The following is a 14245-nucleotide window of genomic DNA, read 5'->3' as shown; positions in this document are numbered from 1 at the left end:
CTTGGAACCTTCTGGCCTGTTTACATACAGAGTTTTGTTTGTGGAACTCACTAGACAGGTACTCTCCCTTTGAGGTTAGCTATTAACCTCATGAAGAATTTGAAGATGTTTCCCACTGCATAGACGACAGGGCTTCTTTAGGGTACAGTCTTTGGCTAAGTGTGATCGCCCACATTTCCAACAACGCTTGTTGTCTTTGATCCATTGGATCTTCTGCTCTGTACTAAACGCCTGGAAAGTGGTACACTGGCTTAAATAATGTTTGGTACTTTGGCAGTATGGGCACAGAGGTCTGCTCTGTTCAGATCCCCGTGCTGGCTTGGACTGATGCGAGGGCGTCGGCACCCGAGTAACTGTTTCTGGTGGTCGGTCAGCTCCATGCAGGACAGAAGCGAGTTTATGCTTTGCCACTGGGCCTGGTTTGGGCCGCACCATCCTACTTATCTGATCCTTCCCCTGATTCGATTGCTCAGAGTCTTGACACCGGAATTCAATTCTGAGCCACTCTGCCAGATCCGGTAGAGTGTAGGAATCTTGATGGGGCAGGTGTCGTTTGAATGCAGCACGCAAATCGGGGGTAACTTGGTGAGTAAGCGGGCTGCATGTGAGGCGCAACTTAGTTCGCTTTCTCCCTTTGAACCTAATGAGTTCAGGAGACCCACGAGGGCCTGAATTTCGAGGGCGAACAGTTTGAAACTAGTTGTATCTCCTGTCTGTACATTAGGAGCATCCATGACTTCTGCTATCTTAGCTAGGGCTAACTGGAAAGTTAGTTCATATTGGCCATTAAGCATAGTCATAGTGTCTGTGTATGGCTGAGGGGAATTCAGGAATGAGTCTGCTATTAGGCGAGCCTCTCTAAATTTGAGGTGTCCTAAGAGAATCTGATATTTAAAGAGTTCATTTGCATCAGGAGGGAGGATATTATCAAGGGCTAACTTTAAATGAGTGAATTCTCTGGGGTCTGGACTGGAGAAATCTGGAATTGTTGGATGCGGGCCCTTATAGGACGTGTCCGGAGAATTCTGAAGCCGCCCCATCAAGGGAGGATATTGTGAATTAGGTAGATGGGCATATGTATCTACTTCTGACTTTAAGGGACTCTTACTAGGGGGCACTTGATGTTTGCGGGGGCTAGTTTGTTTAGTATGAGGCACTGGCTTAGGCGCGGCTCCTGCAGGTGGTTTATTGATAGTCGGGGGCAATGGGACCGATGTCTCTCTCACTCGATGATGCCGAGGAGCCAGCAGCTTTACTGTTAACTTCTGCATATCCTTGTAAAGGGCCTTAAGTTCTCGGAGTTCTTCCAGAATGGCCGCCTTATCTTCACGGAGTTGCCTATTTTCCCTCTCCATGTCATGACTCTTTGATTGGCTCTTCGTCTTTGACTTATGTCTAACGGGTGTAAGGGCAGCCTCTTCCTCCTGTGAAGAAGGCTCTTCCTCTTCATCACTTTCAAAAGTCTGTGTGTTAACATCTAAATGCGGAGCGCTAGTAACTCCTGTAATTGCATCGATGTTATCAGCATGTAAACTAGAGGGAGGAGAATCACTATCATCTGGGGTCAAAACACGAGATTCATCTCTCGTTGTGTTTTGCTGTGTTTCCTCCTCTTGTTCACGTGAACGCTGTGTAGAGTATTGCACCTCATAGTCTTTAAGGTGGGATGGGGGCTGAGTTCTGCGTCGTGGGCGCGAAAACTCGCTGGAGGGTTGTTCTGACATCCTTCTTCTGTGGTAAGCACACTTATCCGGCTCGAAGGACCAATGTTAAGAAGTTTTCTCTCTAGCTCGACGGACCATATAAGGATTCTCACTATCTGGTATACGCTGATCAGTGGATTGTACTCGCCCCAGCGCGTCAGTAAAAACACGATACAGTATTCAGAACACTCTACTTTACTGGGTATAGAATTGATTGTATATGAGGTGATTCTTGCTGTCTTCTGCTAGCTGCTATTCAGTAGGTTGCGTGATGCAGAATGCATGCAGCGGCTCCGTGTTCTGGCCTTTTATACTCTTGGTGGAGGACGGTGTACTATGATGTCACGGGTAGCTTGTCATTGTTTAGTAAACTATATATCTGCCTCTAGTGGTGAAGCATGGAATTACAACTAAATAGGAATCCTTTCTAACAATCAGAGTTGGGAAGTAACAAAGTACAAAAACTTCATTACTGTACTTAAATGGATTTTTCCTGGTATCAGTACTTATCTATCAGCACAGTACAAGTACTTATCAGTATTTGGTTTACTTCACAATTCTTTTGGACAACTTTTTACTTTCACTCATTACATTTTGTTTCACAAATATCTGAACTTTCAGTCCATCAACCTGTGTTTGCGTGGCTTTTTTCAATCTTTCATTGGTGTATCTTTCCAATTGCGCTGGTGCGTTTTGTGGCATTTGTTTCCTCATAACGCTGAAACAAACTTAAATTACTCTGTCTTTTTTTTAACTTAGAGATAAGAGCTACACATCATATACATCTGTAAATGGTCTACTTTTATTTGTATACACTCATAAAAACAACAAAATGCTGCGCTTCTGTCAAATAAGAAAAGTCAGGGGGCACTCTTTGCCATCAATGTTATTTCTCTTTACAGACACATTGATTAAACGACCTGAATCTCAGTGAATATTTGCCTCACAGACATAAACATAAATATATGTATAGAAAGCTTGAATATGAATATGACGTGACCTCTTGTTACAAGTGTGACACTAAAACAGGTAGAAGTCATGGCAACTTTTTATTTAAGTACATGTCAGAGCCCAAACATCCTTACTTCAACTTTGATAAAAGTTAAACATAAGTATCTTTACTTCTACATAAGTGAAGGATGCTTGTACTTTGCCCCTCTGCAAATAATACCCCATAATGACAATGTGAAAAGTTTTTTTGAAATCTTTGCAAATTTATAAAAATATATATATATTAAATCACTTACATACATGGTTATTCACAACCTTTGCCATGACACTTAAATTGAGCTCAGGTTCATCCTGTGTCCACTGATCATCCTTGAGATGTTTCTACAACTTGATTGGAGTCCACCTGTGGTAAATTCCGTTCAGAATTCGGAAAGGCACACATCTATATAAGGTACCACAGTTAACAGTGCATGTCAGAGCACAAACCAAGCCATTAAGTCAAAGGAATTGTCTGTAGACCTTCAAGACAGGATTGTATAGAGGCAAAGATCTGGGGAAGGGTACAGAAAAATTGCTGCAGCATTGAAGGTCCTAATGAGCACAGTGGCCCCAATCATCCATAAATGTAAGAATCTGGAATCACCAGGACTCTCTCTAGATCGGATGTCTGGAGGAAACTAGGCTCCACTCTTAACCGGCTAATAGCATTGCTACAGTGAAGCATAGTGGTGGCAGCATCATGCTTTGGGAATGATTTTCAGCGGAAGGAACTGGGAGAATAGTCAGGATCGGGAGAAAGATGAATGCAGCAATGTACAGAGACATCCTTGAATAAAACCTGCTTCAGATCGCTCTGGACCTCAGACTTTGGTGACTGTTTATCTTCCATCAGAACAATGACCCTAAGCACACAGCCAAGATAACAACGCTGTGAATGTCCTTGAGTGGCCCAGCCAGAGCCCAGACTTGAACCCATTTAAACATCTCTAAAAAGATTTGAAAATAGCTGTGCACCGACACTCCCCACCCAACTTGATGTAGCTGAAGAGCTTCTGCAAAGAAGAACGGGAGAAACTGCCCAAACATACTGTGGGTGTTCGCAGCTTGTAGCATCGAAAAGAATTGAGGCTGTAACTGGTGCCAAAGGGGCTTCAACAAAATATTGAGCAAAGAGTGTGAATACTTATAAACATGTGATTTATTTTTTATTTTTTGTAATACATTTGCAAAGATTTCAAACACACTTCTTTCACATTGTCATTATGGAACATTATTTTTTTTGAGGAAAATAATGTATTGAATCCATTTTGTAATAAGGCTGTAACATGAAATGTGGAAAGTGAAGCGCTGTGAATAATTTCTGGATGCACTCTGACCTCAACCCTACTGAATTTGGGATGAATTGGAATGTGAACTACACCTCAGGCATCCTCACCCTACATCAGTACCTGACTTTACATAAGCCCTTGTGTCTGAATGAGTACAAATCTTCAGAACCACACATCAATATCTAGTGGAACATCTTTCCAGAAAAGTTACAGTTACTGTAACAGCACATGTGGACTAAACATGGAATGAGATGTTCAAAAACCATATACTAATCATGATCACTAGTCCACAAATATATATGATATATGAATATATGAAGAGATGTACAGTAGGTGCACACATTATACACAGAATATTATATAACAATACCTGTTATTTCATTCTGTAAGTAGTTTTGTGAAATGTGTTTGAGGATGCTGAATATTCATGTCTATATACTGTCTGTTTAAAAAGTTCTGGACGAACAATTATGTTTTTGTTATACCCTGAAAACAATTAGGTTTGTGATCAAAAGATTAATATTATAATAGATCAGAATTATACTTTTCATTTCCTGATATTTACATCTAGATGTGTTAAACAGCTTAGAACATAAAACATTTTGTTCAAACTTTTTAAGTGATCCAAAATAATAGAACACATGACTGAGCTGTTTCTTGCTGCTTACATGTGCTTTGTTAAAAACTAGTGAGCTATTTATTGGAGAGTCTCAAGTTGTTTTGAAGTGGAAAACAGTAGAAACCAACCAGTCATTGCACAAGGATAGGGAATGGCCAATACAATCATTTATGTCCTAAAAAGGAAGAAACCACTGGTGTTTTTACCAGCCAGCAATTTATGAGAGTTTGGGAATAAAAACAACAACAAAAAAAACAATTCAGTAACAAGAAGAATTTCCACAGAGCTATTGGGAAATGTTATTAAACGAAGTCTTCAAAAGAAGAAACTTGGAAGTAAAAATTGGAAGTCCAGATTTGCAAAGAAATACAGAGATAAACCAAGTAGACCTCTACTACAGAGAAGGAAATGTTTTGATATCAAGATTCAATACATACATAAGATAAACACTATTGAAGCAGGGTGCACATAGTGTCATGACTTGTGTTTGTATGGCTATTTCTGAAAAAGGCTCACTAATTTTTATTATCTCGTGGTTGAAGCAGTGAAGGAATTCTGAAGTCAACAGAAACAGGAACTTCATCTTGAAGCAATGACAATGACCCAAAATACAATGCAGTACTTTTTTATTTTTAATGATTTAGATTGTCCACATCACTCATAGACCTTAACCCGGTTGAACAGCATTTTACCTCCTGAAAGAAGAGACTGAAGGGAGAAAGCAAACAACATCCAAAAACAAACAGCAGTTGATAGAATCTTGGAAAAGCATCACAAGAATATAGCATTTTGATGCCATTAGGTCATTAGCTCGATGCAGGTGATACATCCATGGGAATCAAACCAAATAAGTGTTATTTTATGGTAAATAATAATAATACTCACAAAAATTTGTCTGGTTTTCCACCAAAGGTGCCAAGTTGTTTTAGATATCTATTGCAGGTGTAAATATCGGTAATATAGTTTTAATGTATCATCGATCATCTCATTTATCTTCTCACCTCAAACCCAATATACTGTACTTCTGGGTACTGCAAAAACAAAAGAATTGTTTTGGCAAATTCAGTACTTTAAGAGGGAACTGTATTGTGTACATTTAAAGTATTTATTTTTATGTGAGAGCTTTATATACAGTAATGTTATATGTAAATTCATTACAACATAGCAGGTCTCACCACAGTCCTATATTTTTCCCTTCAGAGAAACGTTTATGCAGATAAAGTTTTCAAGATTTCTGGTCAAGAGAGTGTTGTTGTGATCAACTAAGATCTTGCACTCAGGCTTGACATTTCTCTTTAATCCATCTCCAAACTCCGGTATCAGGCCTGTAGCAGAAATTCAGTGCTTGAGCTTGCTTGATTGGATTTGGCACATGAAGGACAGCAAAAAGAGAAGACATCTGGCATTCAGACACAGTAATGTAGAACACTGGTTTTGCTTTAGGACCCAATTTTTAAGTTGGACATCAAGTTGTGACCCATGTGGAAGTAAACAAAGAAAAATATGTAATAATATTGCATTTGAGTGTTATACATTCTATTAAAAATGTAATTGTATGTTAATCTATTGTCTTTAATACTGGAATTGTCTGTTGCATGTTTTTTAGTGTATTTCTCCCACGTTTACCCTGCTTACCAGCACTTTCACGCCATCTATGATTTCTGACCACACTTCCTAGATCCTAGATGGCATTTTAGTTTAGTTTAATTGTTTTTTTAAAAAGGACTTCCTGAGATGGTATGAGCAAGAAACGTTGAGAGGAACCAAACTCAAGAGAGCCCATCCTCATAAGAGTGGCACCGAATGTCCAATAATTATAGTTCTATCATTGAGGTGTACAGTGCCTTTTTTTTGGCAGAAGCCCTTATCCAGAGTGACTTAAAACTTTGTGGTTGAGGTTTAAGGGCCTTGCTCAAGGGCCCACCAATGGCAGCTTAGGGGTACTGGAATTTATTTTTTTAGTGGTATTTTAATTTGTGACCTTCTGAAGTCTAAAATCCAATGCTTTAAACACTGAACTACCATCTCCTGGAACATAAATTTTATGCATTTGCAAACTCTCATTCAAACCCTTGCCTCTCAATCATTATTATTTTACAACATCTGCTCCAGATGTATACAAAGTCACTAATACAACTATAGGTACACATACGATGGTAATGACAGAATGTTAAAAATAGTACTATACCACAGAATTTTTTATGTAATAAGTCAATATTTTACTATTCAATATTAAACATTTTAGTAATGCATTAGTTGCTCGTAATTCTCAAATACATCATATATTAATGTTATGATTGAATAAATAGTTATGCACAATGATAACAAAACCCTCCACAATGTAACAAAGAATGATTTTCCTTCAAATATAGGCACAGACATTACAGCACAATAGGGACTGATACTCCTACAGTGGTTGCAGATGAAATTGGGAAAGTCATATTTGGAATAAAATGGGTCATTTCCCATAATGCCCCCCTAGGTGGCTAATGCATAATAAGCTAGGTTATTTTGTTGAGGATTGTGATTGGATGGTTGGGATTAAATCATTTGAGTTTGCACAAATGTTAACTGCATGTTTCTGTGTTTGTGTGAAAGACAGAGTGAGGAACAGCTGTTTGACATGAAGCATTGCCTGTTATTTTGCCTTCTCTTAACCATTTAATGTCTATTAATATCTAATCCAAACATAGCATCCTAACTATTCCACTTTATGCTTTTTGCCAGAGTGTAACTGCAGCGAACGTGCGAATGATTGCGTGTTTGATGCGGAGCTGTACCGCAGTACAGGTAGCGGTGGGCGCTGTATCGGCTGTAGGGAAAATACAGCAGGGCCGCATTGCGAACACTGCAAAGAGAATTTCTATAGATCGTCTCCACTGCTTCCCTGCAACGACTGCAGCTGTAGCACAATGGGTGAGATGTAGATATGTGAACACAGACACACAGATGAATTGAGGTACATTATGTGCATTCAGAAAATGATGTGCATTCATTTTCATTTGAATACAATACCAACAAAACCAATACCATGTCCACATCTAAAACCAAAAAATTAGGCTTAAAGGAAGGAGTCACCTTGACCAAATGACTTGCATTATCAACATTTATAATGATGGTATGTGTAGTGGCTTCCAAAATTGTATTTGTTTGGACTTCCTTCTTCTGCATTCCATTTTCCATCATTACCTACAATGCAGTTCCACCCACTGATAATGGTGCCAGTGGTAATCATCCCTTGTTTAATTTTGACTTGATGCAGCACTTTCACACCTATACACTCTGTTTAAAGAAATCACGTACCAAACCACCAATTATCACACTAGTCATAGTTTAGCTAAGTTAAGTCTCTAGCATAATTCAATGCAACTATGCCACTTTTGTAGCTGTATTATATTCTGGATCTTTGAGACCAACATTTGCCACTCTTCTAATTCAACACTGAAGTTCTCTTTAATGTATTATATGAAATAATGCTAATGGTAAGTAAAAAACTACTTTTTTGAAGCTAATCATGAAAAATAATCATCACATAAGCTCAAGATCATTAAACCAGCTTTGTAAGTGCATTAGCATTGTTCCCCTGTGACTTCTATCTGGCAGACAATCACTAAATGTCTCACAGGATTAATGAAACAAATACAAAATTAAAAACACTAAGAAATTGGCACCAGAAACACTATATTGTTTCAAGTTAAATATAGTTCATAGCTTGGATTTTTTGTTTGATTTGATTTAATGTGATTTGATTTTATTTTATTTGAAGTATGACCCCACGGTTCCATGAGATTAAATGTAAATAGTCAAAGGCTAAACTTGAACATTTGATCCCTCAACAAAACACTAACATATACACACAAACACACATACTCTCAAAGGATTAAGCACCTACTAGCCTATATATCACTGCTGCTAAATATTTGTATGCCTGTAGCTTTTTCTAACCTTAACCTTTTAGGAACTCTTTGTTTTTACCTTGTTCCCAATTGTGTTCTGTGTATAAACATACATGATTTATTGTGGGAACCAGGAAAATGACCTTGAAGCAATAAAATATTCATGCGTTCTTTTCATTGTGTGCATTTGATTCAGCTAAAGAGATTAAAGCATACAGTAGCCCCCCCACAGCGTTCAGAGGTTTTTCTTTTAACCTCTGCTGTAAACAGTTACTAAATAGCAGTAATGGCAAGACAATTTATCTGAGCCACATAAAAAAAATAGTAATTAGTATCTGATCCCTATATACTATAGCGTATTATTTTTCTTTCATTGAGCACCTTTTTAGATAGAAAATCTATTACAACAGTCATTAGAAATATTTCAGGCTGTCAGGCTGTAGGCTATATAAATAAAATACAGATATTAAATTTGTAAATGTACATGTTAAGTCAATAATCCCATTGTAGCTGTGTAAGCAGATGTCTATAAATAATTTTCTGCAAAAACCATTCTCATATTCTCCCTCTCTAACCTCCAGGCTCTGTAAGTCTGCAGTGCGATGAGAAAGGGACATGTCTCTGCAGGCCGAGTGTGATGGGGGTAAGGTGTGATGTCTGCAAGCCTGGATTCCACTCGCTTGGACCAGGGGGCTGCAGGTAATGATGGTGCTAATGCTTATCTATTACTCAATGGATGTACAATATCTTGCCTTGAGGCATTTTCTCATATAAAACATTGAAATGTAATACTTTAAACACGTTTCTTCTTTGACTTATTCAAAATAAGTATACCTGATGGTCTCTTTTAAATGAAATCTTCACTACTTCATTTTTGTGCAAGCACATTTCACTTTAGACCTATGGCTTGGGTGACATCTGCAATCAGCAAAGATGAGCATCTATACCCATAACTTCGTAAGATGTTCCGCTGCTTGCTGGATTCCTAAAGGCTGTGCGTTTGCTTTAAAATAAAGCATATTAGGTATATTAAGGTATGTTAATTGAACGTATATGTAGAGATAGCTGATTAGATAATACCACCTTAATATGCATTAGAATAAGGTAAGCAAGCAAACAAGAACAAATCAAGTAAGCATATAAGTAAAAAAATATGTACGTCTAAATTATTCCTCCTTTCTATTTAAAAAAAAAAATATTTAACAGGGATGGATGGATAAATGGCTTTATAGACAGATGGGTTACGTGTGGATATATAAATAGATTATTGACTGATTTTATTAATACTTGTTTTAGTTCAAATTCTTAATAACTGATTCTTAGGTACCTGTGACAGTGACCATGGCATATATCTATATGTGTCTCAAGACTCACCATCTTCTCTGTATGACCTTTCTCTTTTTTTTCTCTCCATCAGCCACCTTGTGCTACCTTTAACTTCTATGTCTGCAAGCAAATAATTATGACTTCTTTCCCAATTCATACATTTTCAATTGCAGGCTCTCTTAACTTGTCACTTGAGAGGTCAGTGCTCAGTAGTGCACTAAAAACAAAACATTGCACTAAAACTTTTTTGACTTGTTTTGAACTTTACTTCTACAGAATCGCCAACCAAGCTTTTACTTTCATTGCCTATTTACTTCCCCTCAAATCTGATTTTTGATGTCTCCTGCTGCTAATGTTAGTGTGGGCATACAGTATACACAAATTCTCCAGATAAGTGCACTATGGGCTATTGCAGCTAGTCAGCTAATAAGATCTTATTCTTATAATTTTATAACATAGCAGATGTATTATTTAAGCATCTATAATCAAATATATCAGGAGTCCATGATTGATAGTCAGGAAACACTAACAGGTCTCAGGGTACATGTTGTGAAGGTTATCACAGGCATATCTAAGTTGCTAAGTCAAATATATACTGTAGAACATGAGCTGTAATGCAGGAAGCATCAGTGAAACTTAGCAAAACACAGGGCAGGTGTTCACACTGAAAAAAACTGACATGGCAAGCATAGAGATGGGATCAAAACAAAAACTTAGGCAGTTAGTTAAAAATACAAAAGCACATGAACAAATAACAAACATTCTAGACCAAAAACAGCTCTGAGGATGGAATTCATGACAGAATTAAGGGCAGGCCAAGAAGAACGGAGTCCATGGACACGTCACAGACTGTGAAAGGAAGAAAATTAGACAAGACTGAAAGTTGATTGCTTATATCTTCTTACAATGATTCTCCCTGGTTAACTTCAGCTAGAGCTGTATTGGACAAATCTCATGGGACAGAGACCCAGAGGCAAAATTGAGATTCTGTCTAACAAATGGGTTACGGATGCCTGTGGATCCCCCAGGAAGATCTAAATGTGTGGCCAAGGATGGAGGAACCTGGACTAAACTTCTCAGCCTATTGGGATAGAAGAAAAATCAGAAGAAATATGAATCACTCAATGAATCAATCAGTTAATGATAACTGGTCACCACGTACCATGAAAATAAATCAGGCTAGCACATATTCTACCTTTTCTATAGTACACTCTGCTTTATTTTGGGGAACCAAAGCTGAAATGGAAACATGTAAAGCTTATAATATTTTTAACAACAAATCAGTGGTCAGAAAAATGCACTAATGAGCCCTCCTGTGCCATTATTTGCTCATGTACTTTTGCTGCTGTAAACTGTTTAAGAAAAACAAAATTTCAATCCAGTAAGGCAAAGGTATAGTCATGATAACTAAGCTGCTTTTTGTTAAATTGAACATGGCTGGGATCCCATTCCTGGGATTAACCCTTATTCCTGTGTTTACCCACACAGCCTGGAAAAGCTATCCTATTATAAGTTGTTTAATTCTTGCAAATTTCCTGACCAATGATTTTTTGTCAAAACTGTTAAAAACCTAACATTTTGCAAATAAGTTTCCAAGAAAAATAAATTAAATTGATTTCAATTAATTAAATTTGCAAAGCTTTAACCAGAATACTGTTATAAATTTAGCATTTCTTCTGAATTGTAAATAGCTTTAGCCATTTTTTTGGTCACCAAATACATCTATGTTAATCCCTTAATTAACATTTTCAAGCAGTTTGGACAGATTTGTCCAAACCTTTTACTGGTAGGGTTTTAGCTGTAAAGACACAAATAAAGAAAACAATATAGAAGTATAGTGCAACACATCCGGAAAATCAAGTACAAACGCCCATGCTTATCTTTCACTCTTTCGCTCTCTCTTTCTCTCATTCTCTCCCTTGTGGCCTGTGTGAGTCAGTATGCTGTGCTATGAATTAGCTGGTTCGGTGAAGCAAAGCAGAATAGACCAAAACTGACAAGTAATAGAGAGGAGAGAGAGAGACTGAGAAAGGGAAATGAAGAGAAAGAGCAAAGCAAAATTGAAGGATTCAGTGAGAGAGAGAGAGAGAGAGAGAGAGAGAGAGAGAGAGAGAGAGAGAGAAGCAGAATGTGAGCGCTAATTGAATTATAAGTAATAGACAGCTTATTAATGCAAAACGCTGTCAATTACAACGAGAGGAAGAAGTCTTTTTTTCAGTGACCCAGAATATATGTCACAACATTTTTATGATATATTTTTATTATTATTTATATATAAGGCACATTTATGATAATTAAATATACCTTAATGCTATTTAAAGCATATACATAAAAAAAAAGCATAATAAATTTACATTTAAATGCAACCTGGCATTTCTTAACAGAACAAATAAAGGAATAAACCTAAAATTTAAAAGTAAACAGAAAATTATTTAAATAGTTATATAAAAATTGAGTACACTTAAATGCTGTTTTCTGGTATCAGAAAAGCCAGATACAAATATAAAGCGGCATTAGTATTCCTCTTACCCTAATTTACTCAATTTGCTATAGTCTACCACATATTCATGCATATATATTGTGGCATGTTAGAGATAATGGGGAAGATGCTCCCTATTTGGTGTGAGGGGAAAAAATCTGTAAATGTGAGAATTTGTCACTGCACAATACACAAAATGCAGATTCAGAGTAGGTGTTATTTGAAGCCACTGTGCACAGTCCAAGGCTTTATTTAAATTCGTTTCTTGGTTTGTGTGTTTGTTGGTAGGTCGTGTGAGTGTGATGAAAGAGGCAGTGTAGGCGTGTGCTCAGCTAGAGATGGAAGATGTCACTGCAAATCCAATGTGGAAGGACACTCATGTGACAGGTGACCTTTTTACACATACACATGTAACACAAATATGCTAATGCAATGAATATGCAGTACAATTCTGATTCTGTTACAAATTCTGATTTGTTTTTTTTACTGAAAATCCGGGGGACCAGTTTAAGATATCATTGATGTTTGCAGTGCAAAACTGACTAAATTAATAAAAATAACAGTTCATATACATTAATTAATTTAATGTATGGATCTGCCACCTTGAAATCATAAACAGAAATGAAATATTGCTATAATATTTCATTTATGTAAACAATTTTGAATAAATGTGTGTGTGTATTGTATTGTTGAAAGTGTTTACAATTACGAACTTACAATTAAAACTAATTGTTGAAAACTATTGTTGAAAGTGTTTATATATATATATATATATATATATATATATATATATATATATATATATATATATATATATATATATAGCTTCTTCCATTTTCTAATGATTGCTCCAACAGTGGACCTTTTTCACCAAGCTGCTTGGCAATTTCCCCGTAGCCCTTTCCAGCCTTGTGGAGGTGTACAATTTTATCTCTAGTGTCTTTGGACAGCTCTTTGGTCTTGGCCATTTTAGTAGTTGGATTCTTACTGATTGTATGGGGTGGACAGGTGTCTTTATGCAGCTAACGACCTAAAACAGGTGCATCTAATTTAGGATAATAAATGTAGTGGAGGTGGACATTTTAAAGGCAGACTAACAGGTCTTTGAGGGTCAGAATTCTAGCTGATAGACAGGTAGACATGTTCAAATACTTATTTGCAGCTGTATCATACAAATAAATAGTTTAAAAATCATATATTGTGATTTCTGGATTTTTTTTTTTTTAGATTATGTCTCTCACAGTGGACATGCACCTACGATGACAATTTCAGACACCTCCATGATTTCTAAGTGGGAGAACTTGCAAAATAGCAGGGTGTTCAAATACTTATTTTCCTCACTGTATATATATATATATATATATATATATATATATATATATATATATATATATATATATAACAATTTTAACAATAGACAGAAATTTAAAAAGTTTGTTTGTTTGTTTTAATTGTAAATTCGTCCATAATGAGCAAGCTACTTGCGGCAAGGAAAATGTCATGAGATGGCATGAAGAAGAGGCCTAAAGATGAACCAATATTAATTACAGTCCAAATCACAGTGACTTTGACTGTATTATAGTTTATTATAAGGCATATAGTATAAACCTTTCAGAGCTTTCAGTCAATCATGCACTGGTATATATTAAATAAACAGTTCCTGTTTGTTCAGTTGGATCAGAATGTCTTATTTTGCTTCATTGTATGTGTGTGTTTGTGGTTTGTGTGTGCATGCTTAGATGCAAACCTGGCTCCTTCAACTTCCAACCTGACAATCCACAAGGCTGTCAGATGTGCTTCTGCTTTGGCCACTCACGAGCATGCTCATCCTCCAGTCAGCATGTGGCCTTCAACATTACCTCCAACTTCCTTCAGGGTAATCAATCACACAAAATCCTCTCTAAGCAGCTCAGCAGTAAAATCATTAAATGGTATATAATGAG

The 14245-nt window shown here is 36.8% G+C and overlaps 1 protein-coding gene across 1 annotated transcript in view; it reads left to right on the top strand.

Annotated features, from left to right (window-relative positions):
* The window catches only part of lamc3 (laminin, gamma 3), a 121506-nt gene that overhangs the window by 41701 nt on the left and 65560 nt on the right, over window positions 1-14245 (top strand). The window contains exons 5-8 of the mRNA XM_046839213.1: window positions 7329-7517; window positions 9079-9196; window positions 12591-12689; window positions 14042-14178. Coding sequence (XP_046695169.1) covers window positions 7329-7517; window positions 9079-9196; window positions 12591-12689; window positions 14042-14178 — 543 coding nt within the window. The remainder of the gene's footprint in view (window positions 1-7328; window positions 7518-9078; window positions 9197-12590; window positions 12690-14041; window positions 14179-14245) is intronic.

The sequence above is a fragment of the Silurus meridionalis genome, chromosome 25, assembly GCF_014805685.1.
Source record: "Silurus meridionalis isolate SWU-2019-XX chromosome 25, ASM1480568v1, whole genome shotgun sequence".
NCBI classification, from domain to species: domain Eukaryota; kingdom Metazoa; phylum Chordata; class Actinopteri; order Siluriformes; family Siluridae; genus Silurus; species Silurus meridionalis.
Note: the sequence above shows the minus strand (reverse complement) of the source record. Positions and strands in the feature narration are given on the sequence as shown.